Below are 19,724 nucleotides of genomic sequence, written 5' to 3' on the forward strand. Positions count from 1 at the left end.
TGTAAAGATATTTATATTTACTATAATGTTGTATATGGAGATGTGCTAGTTGTCGTTCTCTTTATGCTACTCACCAAAAAATATGTAAATGAGGGAATAAATAAGATGTTATAAAAATCCAATTTTTCATGGTGGAGTCTCATCTTGTCATACAACCCTATGTCAAATGATAAATAATAATAATAATAATAATACATTTTATTTAAATAAATTAACTTTGTCATCTTCCGCTTATTTGGTATATAGTGTGCATTATGACATATTCCGTACTACTACCATCTGAAAGAGATGAGTTGGCTGTTCCTGTGACTGTACAGGACTAATGAAGATGCCAATTGATTATAGCTTACATGTAGAAAATACCAATTATGCAGTAAACAGCAAATGGACTGAATGATTACAATAAACTCAATGTTAAAGAAATGACACCTGTCATCTCTCTACAGGTTGGATGGGTATGATATGTGGTGTATTTACGATGCATTTTCATCACAGTGTATTAAATCCAGCATCCTACTTTCGCTCTCAGTCTGCGACATGAATGTTTACTGTTGCCAAGGCAACGGGTGGCGATTTAGTAGTTAGCGTTAGCTTAGCCCACAAAGAACAATTACATTCCAATACGTCAATTCTTAACAAAACAAATATCAACACCAACAACCATACTATCAAACACCTTAACCAGGGTTCTGTCACTTCATATCTTACAACCCTTAATGTAGTGCACATTACTTGTCGCAGAATATTTGGGGAAATAGACTGTGAAGACAGTGTGCTCTTACTTTGAAAAGCGAAAATCGTGTCGTCAGCAGGAGGTCACGTGTTTTCTGAAAGCGACCGATTGATACGAGTCGCTGAAAGTTTGTCTCTGTGTATCATGCAAGTCAAGAAGCATAGAAATTAGATCCCCGAATGCTTTTTCGCTTCAGAAATAGAAAATAGTGTCACAAATGTCTGTTTGAGAGTTGTAAATGTGAGGAAGATATTCACAAATGTTTTTAATGTATTTGTAAATTAATTGAATGTATTCACAGATGTTTTTATTCGTGAAATTTGTTTGTGTATTTGCAGATCTGTTTTATATTTGCAAGATATAAGACTTTTCAAATATATTCTTTGTATTTGTGGAAGGTGTTTTATGTTGACAGATTATACATTTACTCACAGAATGTCAATTTGTTGACACAAACAATATTGAGACAAACCGCATAAGACGCGCTCCCTTCGCCTATTCTTCTTTTTCAGCCCACAAAACAGTTGTACTTGTGCTTATTTTGCATTGGAATTATTGGTTCCCAGCGTTGATCTGTGGCCGACGGCCCACAGTGTTGCAGCTCCACCAGCAGAGCTCGCTGCTCGCGCCGCCGCACCCCGGAGATAAAACATCAGTGTCAGGGTTGAAAGGAGAAAGGTCATCTGAAAAATGGCTGCTCCCCTGGATGACATGTTTTCCTTCTGCGTGGACCCCGGTAAAGTTGCCAGCTGCGTGGAAGTCAGATTTATAGACAACATTAAGGTAAGACTGAGTCCATCGTGTCAGAATAAAGGGACTGAGACAGATCAGCGTGTGAATGTGGCTCTGCAGCGGAGGAGTTGCAGACGCATGTCGGGTGTCAGTGTGCAGCAGAGCAGAGGCTGCTGTGGTCACACACTGGATGAACCTCACAATATATCTGACACGACCGGACAATAATGTGTCTGTTATTGTTCAAAAAACTACCAGAAACCTTTTGGTTTGTTGGTTGGTTTAATGAAAAGCCTGCGGGGAAAACTGGAGGAACAGGGATGAGCAGGTATTATTTTACATTATGAAACCTAATAAGGTAGTAGGTGCATGAAAGAAGTCATATTAGAGTGCCAAGCAACTAAATCTGATGCCCCACAGTGTTTTTATTCTCCTAATACCCTGATATTTCACTCGGGAGGGATTTCACTCGTGTAAACTTGGCATTTACAGTAAAGTAAGGCCAAAGTGAGGAGAAACCAGGCGGCTCTGTTTATTTGTTCATATAAATGTTTGTTGGTGGATAATTGTTGGCGAAGAGTTTGACATTTGATTCAAGTCAACACAAACCAATAAGCGTCATAGGCGCTGAAGTAGAGGTGCATCTCACCCCACTTAGGAGCCAAAAACACTGCATTATGTCACTCAGAGCTGTTTAATGTTATCTATCTATACCTTAAAGCACACAGCTCTGGGGAAAGCAAAATCATAATGATGTGACAGTATGAGTTAGACACTTGGAACTAACACAAGCCTTTATAAGGAGAGGCCTTCAGGGGTTTGACGAATGGACTCAGAGAAAAAGGTCGAGGTAAAAGACAATGTGGTTGTTGAGAAAGATAAGCAGAAGCTGCTGTGTTTGAAAGACTGATAGACTGTGTACACCAATAAGGATTTTTTTAAAATATGTTTTGCAATGTTTTATTTTAGATAAAACGTGGAACTTGTCACTGTTGTTTTTATTGTTGTTAGTAATTTTTATGTTTGTATTTGTTATTTTCTTGATCCCTTTTTTTTAGTTTACATCGTTTTGCATTATGATATAATTTTTACTTGAGTGCACCCCAGGGAGAGTAGTTGCTACCTTGGTAGTGGCTAATGGGGGATCCAAATAAATAAATAAATAAACAACAACATATTTTCTCTTTGTTTTAGGGGAAGGGTCTCTTCGCAAAAAGGAGCATCAAGAAGGGAGACAGCATTTTCATTGAGCGGCCTCTCATCTCTGCCCAGTTCTTGTGGAATGCCTTGTATAAATATAAAGGTGAGAAGTCTCCATATATAGAGAGCTGTACTTGCTGCTTTGCAGAAATTAACAAGGAATGAGACTGATCTTCTACTAATAATACTCAGTTTATTAGGAACACCAAGCTAAAATTAAAGCAGTCAAATGCAACAGTCCTGCAATAAACCTTTGCTCAGTTTGTGTTGAAACTGTTTTAGAGAAGTGTTAATTCAACTGTATGATGACTTCAGAGGATTACTGTATGTACTGTATGTGTTGTTGAACCGTATTGCATTATACAGAGAGGTGTTTCTGTTATTTAGCCTTCCCTCATATTAATAAAAGGGCTGGATAAAATACTACAAACACCTGTCAGCAAAACGCAGAACAATTCAATAGATTACGCCTTTTAGAAAAGGGGGATAAGTTTTACCTTAGATGAACATCTTAATTTTGAAACAGAAAGAAGGATCCTGTCATACTATGCTGTTGGGAGCTGTTCTAAATAAGGTTAAGTAATGCAGGGATATGGGGTTGTTATAGACAAACAAAAAGTGCAAAAATAGTTATGTGTTGTTTCTTGTGTATGCAGAAAATGGCCCCAGACAATAGATAGACAATAGACTTAACACATTTTTGTTGGGATTGCTCAAATAATTATCTGTAAATAATAATTGCCCTAAATAATTATTCACGAGCCAGTGAACCTGCACAGTTATTCTCTAAATGTTGTTTATATAGGTCTCTGTTATTTGAAAATGAATAAGAAAAATGGTCAGAACAGAACAACATACAGTTACTATGCACACTTATCATCTTGAGCAAAGTGTCACCCTGGACCTGAGCAGAGGTCTGAGGTCTGTTTATGCTCAGTTAAGATCTGACATCTTGCCTTTTGCCTGTGGGAACGGGACATTTTCATTCAGTCCCAGAGGAGGACAGAAAGTGTCTCCTCTGTGATTTGGATAACACTGTCCATTCTGTCATCATCTTCAGGTTTCACTTTTCCAGAAAATGTCTGCTGGGCATCATATAGTCTGTTTGATGTGACAGATGGATGTAGAATATAGTACATGTTTACATATATTTGAAATAGCTCATCAACATATGAGAGTGTTGTTTAATTTGTTCAGTTTATATATGCTACCATACTGTTGTCTGTCAACCTGCTCCACTGTCATCCTCTCACAGCCTGCGAGTACTGCTTACGTGCTCTGGAGACTGCAGAGGAGAATGCGAGGAGACTGAGCGGCATCCCTGGACTCAGCCTTCCTCACCCTGAGCTCTGCCGTGTTCGACCAGAGCTGCACCAAGCCTGCCCCCAGTGCCAGGTCAGTCTGATCGTCAGCTGAAGGGCTGTCGATTTTTGAAGGCTTAAAATTTTGTAAACCTTTTCTCATTATTAAAATTGAGAACTGCGTTTGATGACATCCCGTCCAGTGTTCATATGTGTGTGAATATTCTGATGTTTCATAAATGACGACACTTGTTGCTGTACACTGTGTGGGCCGCGAGACTTCGTGATAACCAAAACATCTCGTTGTTAGCGATGTGGCCAGATGGCTGTGGGGTTAAGGCGCACCATATTAGATTATACCTATTTTCTGATCACAGAGTCACCGGTTCGCTTCACGGCTGGTCGGACTGTGTGCGGCATGTCATTCCCCTTCTCTGTCCCGGCATTTCCTGTCTGCCTTCACTGTCCTATGCAGTGTTTCCACGCTTTGCGTCCCGTCGTCTTATTTTTTTGTGCTCATTTTCAGTGTCATGTGATTGATATGAGCTTGTCTCCCTCTGCAGGTGATGTATTGTAGCAGCGAGTGTCGACAAGCTGCAGCAGATCAGTACCACCGGATTCTGTGTCTGGGTCCCTCCAAGGAAGATCCGGACCACCCCATCAACAAGCTGAAAGATGCGTGGAGGTGAGGGAGCATTACTCACACTCACTCACTCACTCACTCACCACTTTATTAGGTACACCTGTAGAATCTATTACCATCCAATAACACAACAGCTCTGGCATGACTTTCACCTTTTGACAAAGTTTATAATGTTCAGTTTTAGTTACCATTGTTGGAAATGTGTCAATTCCATTATATGTTTGACAGAGGTCATTATTTATTTACTTACTTACTTACTTACTTACTTACTTACTTACTTACTTACTGACTTACTTACTTACTTACTTAAAAAGCATGACAGATGGCCACTGAATGTATTTTTCATTGTAAACCTACGTGACTGCACTGAATTATTTTTCAAATTTCCGTACACCTCAAAGAAGATAATTTGTTTCCTCATCAGGAGTATGCATTATCCTCCAGAGACCTCCAGCATCATGCTTATGGCCAGAATGGTAGCTGTGGTCAAACAGGTGAGTCTCTGGTTACTTTTTAGCTCCTAAATTATTGATTGAATTAAACCCCAAGTAATTTCAGTCTGGTGTGTGTACTAATCTTGCAGGTATCCTGTAACACATTAAAAACACAACAAACACATTTTTTGTATAAGGAAAGAACATGCTGCATGTAATTTTTTTATTGCTCACTCCCCATTGTTCGATCATGTTTTAATTCAAAGCTTATGGTGTTAAACCTTGTTTTAAATTAACTTTGCCATTTCTATTACAAATAAGAAAGGTTGTGAAAATTATTTTTGTAAGGTGAGGAGTGGTAGAGACTTTCCTCAGTAAACAAACTCTGTGATGTACATTTTGATTTGAAAACATTTAATGTGGCACTGTGTTTAAAGTAAGATAAAGCAAATGGTTTATCTTGTATATGGAAGGTATGCATTTTAAGACTAAAGCATGTTACTTTCTCCAGTGTTTTCTATAAACCATGAAGTTTATTTTCATACGTGGAGGCATTTTCTTATGCCTTACTCTACTATGAAGTATTTTGATGTTTTTATGACCTTTTTTTATGCCTTACTGTACTACTACGTTTTTATTACATTTTTAATGCCTTACTATACCATTATGTTTTTATGCCTTACTATACTATGATGTTTTAATGTCATTTTTTATGCCTTACTATACAATGACGTTTTTTATGCCTTACTTTACTATTACGTTTTTATTACATTTTTAATGCCTTACTATACTATGACGTTTTTATGACGTTATTTTTATGCCTTACTATACTATGACGTTTTTATGACGTTATTTTTATGCCTTACTATACTATGACGTTTTTATGAAATTTTTTTATGCCTTACTCTACTATGATGATTTTGACATTTTTTTTATGCCTTACTATACTATGTTTTTTATGCCTTACTCTACTATGATGATTTTATGACATTTTTTTTATGCCTTCGATACTATGACATTTTTTTGACGTTTTTTTATGCCTTACTATACTATGACGTTTTTTATGCTTTACTACACTATGATGATTTTATGACATTTTTTTTATGCCTTACTATACTATGACGTTTTTTTGAAATTTTTCATGCCTTACTATACTATGACGTTTTTTATGCTTTACTACACTATGATGATTTTATGACATTTTTTTATGCCTTACTATACTATGTTTTTTATGCCTTACTCTACTATGATTTTATGACGTTTTTTATGCCTTACTATACTATGACGTTTTTTTGAAATTTTTCATGCCTTACTGTACTATGACGTTTTTTTGAAATTTTTCATGCCTTACTATACTATGACGTTTTTTATGCTTTACTACACTATGATGATTTTATGACATTTTTTTATGCCTTACTCTACTATGATTTTATGACATTTTTTTATGCCTTACTATACTATGACGATTTTTTGACGTTTTTTTATGCCTTACCATACTATGACGTTTTTTATGCCTTACTACACTATGATGATTTTCTGACATTTTTTTATGCCTTACTATACTATGACGTTTTTTATGCTTTACTAAACTATGACGTTTTTATGACATTTTTTTATGCCTTACTATACTATTACGTTTTTTAAGCTTTACTACACTATGATGATTTTATGACATTTTTTTTATTCCTTACTATACTATGATGTATTTTGACGTTTTCATGACATTTTTTATGCCTTACTATACTATGACGTTTTTTAGACGTTTTTTTATGCCTTACTATACTATGACGATTTTATGTTTTTTATGCCTTACTACACTATCATGATTTTATGACATTTTTTTTATGCCTTACTACACTATGATGATTTTATGACGTTTTTTATGCCTTACTACACTATGATGATTTTATGACATTTTTTTATGCCTTACTACACTATGACGTTTTTTATGCTTTACTACACTATGATGATTTTATGACATTTTTTTTATGCCTTACTATACTATGACGTTTTTTTGAAATTTTTCATGCCTTACTATACTATGACGTTTTTTATGCTTTACTACACTATGATGATTTTATGACATTTTTTTATGCCTTACTATACTATGACGTTTTTATGACGTCTTTTATGCCTTACTATACTATGACGTTTTTTTGAAATTTTTCATGCCTTACTATACTATGACGTTTTTTATGCCTTACTACACTATGATGATTTTATGACATTTTTTTTATTCCTTACTATACTATGATGTTTTTTATGACATTTTTTTGATGTTTTCATGACATTTTTTATGCCTTACTATACTATGACGATTTTATGATGTTTTTTATGCCTTACTACACTATGACGTTTTTTTGAAATTTTTTATGCCTTACTATACTATGACGTTTTTTTGAAATTTTTCATGCCTTACTATACTATGACGTTTTTTATGCTTTACTACACTATGATGATTTTGACATTTTTTTATGCCTTACTATACTATGATGATTTTATGACATTTTTTTATGCCTTACTATACTATGACGTTTTTTATGCCTTACTCTGCTATGATGATTTTATGACATTTTTTTTATGCCTTACTATACTATGACATTTTTTTGACGTTTTTTTATGCCTTACCATACTATGACGTTTTTTATGCCTTACTACACTATGATGATTTTCTGACATTTTTTTATGCCTTACTATACTATGACGTTTTTTATGCTTTACTACACTATGACGTTTTTATGACATTTTTTTATGCCTTACTATACTATTACGTTTTTTAAGCTTTACTACACTATGATGATTTTATGAATTTTTTTTTATTCCTTACTATACTATGATGTATTTTGACGTTTTCATGACATTTTTTATGCCTTACTATACTATGACGTTTTTTAGACGTTTTTTTATGCCTACTATCATGATTTTATGACATTTTTTTATGTCTTACTACACTATGATGATTTTATGACGTTTTTTATGCCTTACTACACTATGATGATTTTATGACATTTTTTTATGCCTTACTATAGTATGACGTTTTTTATGCTTTACTACACTATGATGATTTTATGACATTTTTTTATGCCTTACTATACTATGACGTTTTTTTGAAATTTTTCATGCCTTACTATACTATGATGATTTTATGACATTTTTTTTATTCCTTACTATACTATGATGTATTTTGACGTTTTCATGACATTTTTTATGCCTTACTACACTATGATGATTTTATGACATTTTTTTATGCCTTACTATACTATTACGTTTTTTATGCCTTACTACACTATGATGATTTTATGACATTTTTTTTATGCCTTACTATACTATGACGTTTTTTTGAAATTTTTCATGCCTTACTATACTATGACGTTTTTTATGCTTTACTACACTATGATGATTTTATGACATTTTTTTTATGCCTTACTCTACTATGATGATTTTATGACATTTTTTTATGCCTTACTATACTATGACGTTTTTTATGCCTTACTCTGCTATGATGATTTTATGACATTTTTTTTATGCCTTACTCTACTATGATGATTTTATGACATTTTTTTATGCCTTACTATACTATGACGTTTTTTATGCCTTACTCTGCTATGATGATTTTATGACATTTTTTTTTATGCCTTACCATACTATGACGTTTTTTATGCTTTACTACACTATGACGTTTTTATGACATTTTTTTATGCCTTACTATACTATTACGTTTTTTAAGCTTTACTACACCATGATGATTTTATGACATTTTTTTTATTCCTTACTATACTATGATGTATTTTGATGTTTTCATGACATTTTTTATGCCTTACTATACTATGACGATTTTATGATGTTTTTTATGCCTTACTACACTATGACGTTTTTATGACGTCTTTTATGCCTTACTATACTATGACGTTTTTTTGAAATTTTTCATGCCTTACTATACTATTACGTTTTTTATGCCTTACTACACTTTGATGATTTTATGACATTTTTTTTATTCCTTACTATACTATGATGTATTTTGATGTTTTCATGACATTTTTTATGCCTTACTATACTATGACGATTTTATGATGTTTTTTATGCCTTACTACACTATGACGTTTTTATGACGTCTTTTATGCCTTACTATACTATGACGTTTTTATGACGTCTTTTATGCCTTACTATACTATGACGTTTTTTTGAAATTTTTTATGCCTTACTATACTATGACGTTTTTTTGAAATTTTTCATGCCTTACTATACTATGACGTTTTTTATGCTTTACTACACTATGATGATTTTGACATTTTTTTATGCCTTACTATACTATGATGATTTTATGACATTTTTTTATGCCTTACTATACTATGACGTTTTTTATGCCTTACTCTGCTATGATGATTTTATGACATTTTTTTTATGCCTTACTATACTATGACATTTTTTTGACATTTTTTTATGCCTTACTATACTATGACGTTTTTTATGCCTTACTACACTATGATGATTTTGACATTTTTTTTATGCCTTACTATACTATGACGTTTTTTATGCTTTACTACACTATGACGTTTTTTATGACATTTTTTTATGCCTTACTATACTATTACGTTTTTTAAGCTTTACTACACTATGATGATTTTATGAATTTTTTTTTATTCCTTACTATACTATGATGTATTTTGACGTTTTCATGACATTTTTTATGCCTTACTACACTATGATGATTTTATGACATTTTTTTATGCCTTACTATACTATTACGTTTTTTATGCCTTACTACACTATGATGATTTTATGACATTTTTTTTATGCCTTACTATACTATGACGTTTTTTTGAAATTTTTCATGCCTTACTATACTATGACGTTTTTTATGCTTTACTACACTATGATGATTTTATGACATTTTTTTTATGCCTTACTCTACTATGATGATTTTATGACATTTTTTTATGCCTTACTATACTATGACGTTTTTTATGCCTTACTCTGCTATGATGATTTTATGACATTTTTTTTATGCCTTACTCTACTATGATGATTTTGACATTTTTTTATGCCTTACTATACTATGACGTTTTTTATGCCTTACTCTGCTATGATGATTTTATGACATTTTTTTTTATGCCTTACCATACTATGACGTTTTTTATGCTTTACTACACTATGACGTTTTTATGACATTTTTTTATGCCTTACTATACTATTACGTTTTTTAAGCTTTACTACACCATGATGATTTTATGACATTTTTTTTATTCCTTACTATACTATGATGTATTTTGATGTTTTCATGACATTTTTTATGCCTTACTATACTATGACGATTTTATGATGTTTTTTATGCCTTACTACACTATGACGTTTTTATGACGTCTTTTATGCCTTACTATACTATGACGTTTTTTTGAAATTTTTCATGCCTTACTATACTATGACGATTTTATGACATTTTTTTATGCCTTACTATACTATGATGATTTTATGACATTTTTTTATGCCTTACTATACTATGACGTTTTTTATGCCTTACTCTGCTATGATGATTTTATGACACTTTTTTTATGCCTTACTATACTATGACATTTTTTTGACATTTTTTTATGCCTTACCATACTATGACGTTTTTTATGCCTTACTACACTATGATGATTTTCTGACATTTTTTTATGCCTTACTATACTATGACGTTTTTTATGCTTTACTACACTATGATGTTTTTATGACATTTTTTTATGCCTTACTATACTATGATGTATTTTGACGTTTTCATGACATTTTTTATGCCTTACTATACTATGACGTTCTTTAGACGTTTTTTTATGCCTTACTATACTATTACGTTTTTTATGCCTTACTACACTATGATGATTTTATGACATTTTTTTTATGCCTTACTATACTATGATGTTTTTTTTTAATTTTTCATGCCTTACTATACTATGACGTTTTTTATGCTTTACTACACTATGATGATTTTATGACATTTTTTTATGCCTTACTCTACTATGATGATTTTATGACATTTTTTTATGCCTTACTATACTATGACGTTTTTTATGCCTTACTCTGCTATGATGTATTTTGACATTTTCATGACATTTTTCTATGCCTTACTACACTATGATGATTTTATGACATTTCTTTATGCCTTACTATACTATCATGTATTTTGACATTTTCATGACATTTTTTATGCCTTACTATACTATGACGTTTTTTATGCTTTACTACACTATGATGATTTTATGACATTTTTATATTCCTTACTATACTATGACGTTTTTTATGCCTTACTACACTATGATGATTTTATGACGTTTTTTATGCCTTACTACACTATGATGATTTTATGACATTTTTTTATGCCTTACTATACTATTACGTTTATTATGCTTTACTACACTATGATGATTTTATGACATTTTTTTATGCCTTACTATACTATGATGTATTTTGACATTTTCATGACATTTTTTTATGCCTTACTATACTATGACGTCTTTTGATGATTTTATGACATTTTTTTATGCCTTACTATACTATGACGTTTTTTATGCCTTACTCTGCTATGATGATTTTATGACACTTTTTTTATGCCTTACTATACTATGACATTTTTTTGACATTTTTTTATGCCTTACCATACTATGACGTTTTTTATGCCTTACTACACTATGATGATTTTCTGACATTTTTTTATGCCTTACTATACTATGACGTTTTTTATGCTTTACTACACTATGACGTTTTTATGACATTTTTTTATGCCTTACTATACTATGATGTATTTTGACGTTTTCATGACATTTTTTTATGCCTTACTATACTATGACGTCTTACTTTGATGATTTTATGACATTTTTTTATGCCTTACTATAGTATGACGTTTTTTATGCTTTACTACACTATGATGATTTTATGACATTTTTTTCTTCCTTACTATACTATGATGTATTTTGACATTTTCATGACATTTTTTATGCCTTACTATACTATGACGTTTTCATGACATTTTTGATGCCTTACTATACTATGACGTTTATTATGCTTTACTACACTATGATGATTTTATGACATTTTTTTCTTCCTTACTATACTATGATGTATTTTGACATTTTCATGACATTTTTTTATGCCTTACTATACTATGATGTCTTTTGATGATTTTATGACATTTTTTTTATGCCTTACTATAGTATGACGTTTTTTATGCTTTACTACACTATGATGATTTTATGACATTTTTTTCTTCCTTACTATACTATGATGTATTTTGACATTTTCATGACATTTTTTATGCCTTACTATACTATGACGTTTTCATGACATTTTTTATGCCTTACTATACTATGACGTTTTATGTCGTCTTTTATGCCTTTCTATACTATGACATTTTTTTGACATTTTTATATTCCTTACTATACTATGACGTTTTTTATGCCTTACTATACTATGACGTTTTTATGACGTTTTTTATGCCTTACTACACTATGATGATTTTATGACATTTTTTTCTTCCTTACTATACTATGATGTATTTTGACATTTTCATGACATTTTTTTATGCCTTACTATACTATGACGTCTTTTGATGATTTTATGACATTTTTTTTATGCCCTACTATAGTATGACGTTTTTTATGCTTTACTACACTATGATGATTTTATGACATTTTTTTCTTCCTTACTATACTATGATGTATTTTGACATTTTATGACATTTTTTATGCCTTACTATACTATGACGTTTTCATGACATTTTTATGCCTTCTATACTATGATGTTTTTATGACGTTTTTTATGCCTTACTCTACTATGATGTATTTCGACGTTTTTATGACATTTTTATATTCCTTACTATACTATGACGTTTTTTATGCCTTACTACACTATGATGATTTTATGACGTTTTTTATGCTTTACTACACTATGATGATTTTATGACATTTTTTTATGCCTTACTATACTATGACGTCTTTTGATGATTTTATGACATTTTTTTATGCCATACTATAGTATGACGTTTTTTATGCTTTACTACACTATGATGATTTTATGACATTTTTTTCTTACTTACTATACTATGATGTATTTTGACATTTTCATGACATTTTTTATGCCTTACTATACTATGACGTTTTCATGACATTTTTATGCCTTACTATACTATGACGTTTTTATGACGTTTTTTATGCCTTACTCTACTCTGATGTATTTCAATGTTTTTGTGACATTTTTTATGCCTTACTCTACTATGACGTTTTTTATGCCTTACTACACTATGATGATTTTATGACATTTTTTTAAGCTTTACTACACTATGATGATTTTATGACGTTTTTTATGCCTTACTACACTATTACCTTTTTAATGCCTTACTACACTATGATGATTTTGACATTTTTTATGCCTTACTATACAATGACGTTTTTATGACGTCTTTTATGCCTTACTATACTGACGTTTTTTATGCTTTACTACACTATGATGATTTTATGACATTTGTATATTCCTTACTATACTATGACGATTTTATGATGTTTTTTATGCCTTACTATACTATTACCTTTTTTATGCCTTACTACACTATGATGATTTTATGACTTTTTTATGCCTTACTATACTATGATGTATTTTGACGTTTTCATGACATTTTTTATGCCTTACTATACTATGACGTTTTATGTCGTCTTTTATGCCTTTCTATACTATGACATTTTTTTTGACATTTTTATATTCCTTACTATACTATGACGTTTTTTATGCCTTACTACACTATGACGTTTTTATGACGTTTTTTATGCCTTACTATACTATTACGATTTTATGATGTTTTTTTTGCCTTACTACACTATGATGATTTTATGACATTTTTTATGCCTTACTATACTATGACGTTTTTATGACGTTTTTTATGCCTTACTATACTATTACGATTTTATGTTTTTTATGCCTTACTACACTATGATGATTTTATGACATTTTTTTCTTCCTTATTATACTATGATGTATTTTGACATTTTCATGACATTTTTTTTGCCTTACTATACTATGACGTTTTCATGACATTTTTTATGCCTTACTATACTATGACGTTTTATGACGTCTTTTATGCCTTACTATACTATGACATTTTTTTGACATTTTTATATTCCTTACTATACTATGACGTTTTTTATGTCTTACTACACTATGATGATTTTATGACATTTTTTTCTTCCTTATTATACTATGATGTATTTTGACATTTTCATGACATTTTTTTTGCCTTACTATACTATGACGTTTTCATGACATTTTTTATGCCTTACTATACTATGACGTTTTATGACGTCTTTTATGCCTTACTATACTATGACATTTTTTTGACATTTTTATATTCCTTACTATACTATGACGTTTTTTTATGCCTTACTACACTATGATGATTTTATGACATTTTTCATGCCTTACTATACTATGACGTTTTTTATGCTTTACTACACTATGATGATTTTATGACATTTTTATGCCTTACTACACTATGATGATTTTATGACATTTTTTTATGCCTTACTATACTATGACGTCTTTTGATGTTTTTATGACATTTTTTATGCCTTACTATACTATGAGGTTTTTATGCCTTACTTTCATTATTACTATAGTAAGTCATTTTTACAACTAAAGCATGACACTTTTTTCAGTGTTTTCAGACATGGAGGCATTCCACATGTGACCTCTGGTAATGGGAGAGCCCCCTGGAGCAATGAATGTGGTCCAGACCAAACTACAATACTAGATTCTGATTATAATGTTCTCTAATGTGCTAGTCATGTAATTCCATAGAACACACAGTAGAAGTTGTTAGTGTTCTTAACAAGGTATAGCTACCTTAACACCTGGAAATGACAAGGTCTGCAGTCCCCCCTGCAAAATTGGTCCTCTAAGCAAAAAATGACGACACACAACCACAGCAGGAAATATGCATCTTTATGCAATTTTGGCAAAGATGTGTAGATAGAACCAGCAATTCATTTTGCACCAGTTCTCAGTTGACCCTTACTTTGAAATAAATGCATACAAATAAAACATTTATTATCTTTAATAATAAGCAGAGAAACATTTGACAGATGTAGCAAAGAAATATGACATACTAACAATAAAATACACCATAATAACCAAGTGTATTAATATTGGTTATGTTTTCCAGGGTAAAGACAAAGCACACTGGCAGAAGCTGTTTTCTCACTTCTGCAGCCGGACGGCGAACGAGGAAGAGGAGATTGCTCATAAGCTCCTAGGAGAGCAGTTCAGAGTGAGTTACCATCATGTTATTTCTGCTGGAAATGGGAAGTTGTTGAGGTGCAAAATGTATCAAGTCTGGCAAGCTCAAAGACAGTATCATGCTCTGACCATCTCAGTACTTCACATTTCAACGAGCACAGCATGACAATGTTACTCTCCCCTGACACGTTTTAATTCCCACTGCGTCCACCAATGCTTACGTTGTCTGTTATGTAAAATGTAATATTTGTTTATTTCACATTGTTTCTGTAGGGGCAGTTGGCGTTGTTACACAGCCTTTTCAAAGCAGCACTTTATGATGATCATCTCAGTCGGGTAAGTATGTCTCAAATGCAGCCTCCATGCTTTTTTATGTTTTCAGTCCAGTAATTGTGACCCATTCAATTCATTTTGACAAAATGTTGCACAGCTGCTAGTAATATCTGAGGCTGTTGCTCAGGGTAGCTAATTACAGCCTTTTAGAACCGACAGTTCTCTGATTTTATTTGAGCAGCTTTGTCGCTGAAATGTTGTCCTACCTATTAAGTCATTTTTAGTATAAATGTCACGACATGTTAATTTTTTCACTCAGGTTTCTAAATTGAGTGAACAATTTTGATAGCTGAAACACCAGGAATTTCTTGTTTCAGCCTCTAGAATGTGAGGATTTATTGATTTTTGTATTATGTTGTTATAAACTGATTCTTTTTGGACATTTGAAGGAGTCCCCTTGGGCTCTGGAAATTCATGATGGAAATATTTCATTATCTTCTAACATTTTATGGACTACACACATAATAGCAGATTAAATGATAATAATTAAAAAATCCTGCACACTCTGAATTCACTCATCCTGTTCCTATGCACCTGCTTCACTAAATAGATGTGCAAAATGTTCTTTTTTATATTACATAATGAAAATGATTTCTAGTTGAGAGCTCAAGGTGAGGTCTTCAAAGATGTTCTTATGGCTAATCAACAGTTTAAACACCTGAAATATTTAATTTAGAATGAAAATCCTCACATTTCAGAGGCTTGCACAGAATATCTTTTGCATTTTTGCTCAAAAAGTGACTAAATAGTCAGTTGTCAGAGTAATTGCTGATTCCTTTTTTGTTGATTAATCCTGAATAATGTTTATAAACTGACATAACTGTAAAGTGATGCTGTAGCTGCCCTGACCTCTTACCTCAGCACAAAAGGTTTAAATAAAATGAAGAATTTTCCCTGCATGTATCAGTAAAGGTGCGATTGTATTGCAGTGGTTTGTTCCTGAGGGTTTCCGCTCTCTGTTCTCTCTGGTGGGAACCAACGGACAAGGCATTGGCACCAGGTAAACTCTTTCCTCTCTTGTCCTTCACTTCAACTCATCACTTACCAGCTGTACTCTGGATTTCAAGCTGTTCTCTCTTTTGTGCTCAATTTTCTTTCTGTTCAATTCCAGCTCCCTGAGTCAGTGGGTTCATGCTTGTGATGCACTTGAGCTTCCTGCCCAGCAGAGGGAGCAGTTGGACTCCTTTATTGACCAGCTGTACAAGGACATTGAGAAAGGTCACAATTTTATCTGTGTTGCAGTTTTTCTTTTTGAGTGAATCATTTTTTGTCTAAACTGAGGAGATTTGCAATGGCCATATCATGAGTGAGTGTTTTGACCCACTGACATTGCTGTGATTATGCAACCTGTGTGTCGATCTCAACAAGAGGAGGATATGTGCATAATCTGTCATTTTCTCTCTGTAGAAACGGGAGACTTTCTAAACTGTGAGGGCTCTGGACTGTTTCTGCTTCAAAGCTCATGTAAGTGCAGATGATATCGTGTTATGAGCTATGTCACTTCAGTTCAAAGACACTGTTATTCTGGTCAAGAGGCTGTAAGATGACTCCTTTATTACCCCCTGTGTTGCCTCTTTGACCCCTGCAGGTAACCACAGCTGCATACCCAACGCAGAGGCGTCCTTCCCTGACAACAATTTCCTGCTTCATCTCAGTGCCCTCAGTGACATCAACCCAGGAGAGGTCAGCTGACACGTCTGGGTTTGGAGTGATAAATTCTGGCCTGGGATAGACGGGACAGAACATCCCACTCTAGCTTTGTGTGCTCCCTTGTCAGACGGTATTGGAAGCCTGAGACTCTGAGGATTGGAGTGGGTTTGTCAAGCTGTCAGAAAGATTGAGAAGCCTTGCATCTGCACGGCACAGTAATGTCACAGCAGCCGTGCTACTTTCACAGTAAAGCTCCGCTCTGAGTGCTGGCTAAGACAGGAGCACTTTGTATAACATTTCACCAGTTGAGAGATGGAAGGATGGAGCAACTTCTTGCATGGGGGTGGGACACTTGTAAAATACTAGTATCGTGATTGTGGGACTAAACTGTTAAGACTTTCAGGCTCAGTAACTTCATCTTATTGATGTTGTGCTTCTTCAGCCAGTTCAGCTGTTTGTTTTCTTCAATTTTCAGGAGATCTGCATCAGTTATTTGGACTGCTGTCAGCGGGACCGAAGCCGTCATAGCAGACACAAAATTCTGAGGTAAACATCTATAATCTGTCAGCTGAATCACTTGAATGGGGATCATACTGTTGCAAAATCCATCTGGGTCAATAAAAAGTCTCCCAAGCAATAGTGGACAGTCTTAAAGCAGGGATGTTAGAGGTCTGATGGCTACTCCTGTAGCTTGTGCTCCAGCACTCAGGGCAGGCAAGTTTCTTTAACAAGTCTCGGAGGTGCGTTTAGTTTTTACTGCATCCTGTGATAATTGTCAGCCTTGAAAAGGTGCAGCTACGCTCCAAGTTGGTGGTGTGAACCTCCCTCCACCACATCACACCAGCTGAAAGTATTAATTGGTCCACAAGTATTAATTGCAGTATTAAACACTCACTTCCTCTAGTAAGCATGAACAGCACTAGATTTTCTGATCAGCAGAGCATAAAATGTGTGATTAATTCAGCTCTTGTTAGAAGTGCAACAATGACTGGTGGAACATTTTCTTCCCAGGGAGAACTACCTGTTTGTCTGCTCGTGTCCAAAGTGCGTCTCCCAGATGGATGAGCTGGATTTGACATCAGAGGAGGAAGAGGAGGAAGAAGGCGAGGCAGAAGGTGAAACAGAGGGGGATGAGATGGAAGATGAGATGACAGATGTCTGATGAAAGACTTACCCATATTGTTCTCAGCCGTTCCCATTCCTGCCGCCACGCTAAGCAACAATGAAGCCCTGAAGAATAAAGACCAAGCCAAACCATGATCTGCATTTCACCAGAGCTGTCCAAATATCTTACCATCAGCACATTTCACTGATTCTTTGTCCAGTTATAGAGGTCAAAGAGCTTTTCGTTTAAAAGGCACATGTATGCAGTGTTAAGTATTTATTGTTCTGGCTCTACTTAAGCACACTGGGGTTTAAAGTACAGCAAAGACTATTAGTTGTAAGTGCTGACTTTCAAGTTTCAGGAGTTTGAGGTTCACAGCTGTTTTTACTTTTGGGGTCTATGTATAAAAGACCTGCATAGTCACATGCTAATTCTCTGTGGGGTCTTTACAAATGACCCATTACATTACAGTCATTTTATTCATTGCCAATATATTGATTAGAGCAACTGTAAATTAAAGTTGAAAGTCAGCACTTTATCCCCATAAGTTATTGTGTCATGTGAAATCCAACATGCAGGAGTACAGAGTCAAAACAAAACTCTGATTGCACTGTGTCAGGTCCACTAAACAATTCAGAAAAATGCTCATCATTTCCTCTTCTCTCAAAGCAAAGTGATTAAGCAAAGGGCAATTGGTTCTCAGGTGTTTTTTTGCTTTATTTATAGGTTTCTTACAAGACTATGCATACTAAATTGAAGAGGCGTTTTATTTATATTCTGTTGTAATTACAGTCCTGTCATATGGGAGGCTTCCAGCCAGTGAAATACAGTTTGATTTTCATACCATGATCTATGGGGTTAAGTTAAACCTTACTTAATGTATTATGGAGACCTTGAATGGAAAATTGCTTTGTCAGTAACTGTTTGCCCTTTGTTGAGAACTGTATTTCAAACCGCAGTTCCACATGAGTGAAATTGCTGCTGCTGGTGCCCACACATGAATCAATATTACAACAATGACTGTAATCACAAATCCCAATATTTTCAGTAACTCAACAAAGATTGGAAAAATTGAAAGAGCAATCCCAATTTTCTCAGTTGGCGTTCAGTGCAGTGGCACAGGAGAACGTGGCTTTGTAAGTCACAAGTATAATTTAAATATTATAACAGCAGCAAACAGGAGCCTAGCAGTTGTCGTTTTTACTACTCTGGCATAAACCATTGAAATTGAATGTCTGCTGTGTCGTTTATGTGGTTTACACACCATGCACCACCTGCCTTTGCTACGGAAGAATGTACTGGTAAAATATTTGTTCAGTCATTGCATGTTAACCACTGA

At 33.5% G+C, this 19,724-nt stretch overlaps 1 protein-coding gene across 1 annotated transcript; it reads left to right on the forward strand.

The window, feature by feature from the left end:
• Nucleotides 1-1,360: 1,360 nt before the first annotated feature.
• smyd5 (SMYD family member 5) lies at nucleotides 1,361-19,617 on the forward strand. The gene is made up of 13 exons (XM_056382931.1): nucleotides 1,361-1,516; nucleotides 2,660-2,768; nucleotides 3,921-4,060; nucleotides 4,530-4,651; nucleotides 5,034-5,103; nucleotides 15,224-15,328; nucleotides 15,571-15,633; nucleotides 16,560-16,630; nucleotides 16,742-16,848; nucleotides 17,038-17,094; nucleotides 17,219-17,313; nucleotides 17,756-17,826; nucleotides 18,292-19,617. The coding sequence occupies exons 1-13, from the start codon at nucleotides 1,424-1,426 to the stop codon at nucleotides 18,440-18,442; spliced, it is 1,254 nt and encodes a 417-aa protein (XP_056238906.1). The 5' UTR covers nucleotides 1,361-1,423; the 3' UTR covers nucleotides 18,443-19,617.
• Nucleotides 19,618-19,724: the final 107 nt, after the last annotated feature.

This window comes from Seriola aureovittata, chromosome 8 (genome assembly GCF_021018895.1).
Source record: "Seriola aureovittata isolate HTS-2021-v1 ecotype China chromosome 8, ASM2101889v1, whole genome shotgun sequence".
NCBI lineage: Eukaryota > Metazoa > Chordata > Actinopteri > Carangiformes > Carangidae > Seriola > Seriola aureovittata.

Bases quoted from the DNA above. Each gene is read 5' to 3' on its own strand.
- smyd5 (XM_056382931.1), top strand. From the start codon at position 1,424: ATGGCTGCTCCCCTGGATGACATGTTTTCCTTCTGCGTGGACCCCGGT. The intron at 16,631-16,741 runs GTAAACTCTTTC...GTTCAATTCCAG, and splicing joins GGACAAGGCATTGGCACCAG to CTCCCTGAGTCAGTGGGTTC. The intron at 17,095-17,218 runs GTAAGTGCAGAT...TGACCCCTGCAG, and splicing joins GTTTCTGCTTCAAAGCTCAT to GTAACCACAGCTGCATACCC.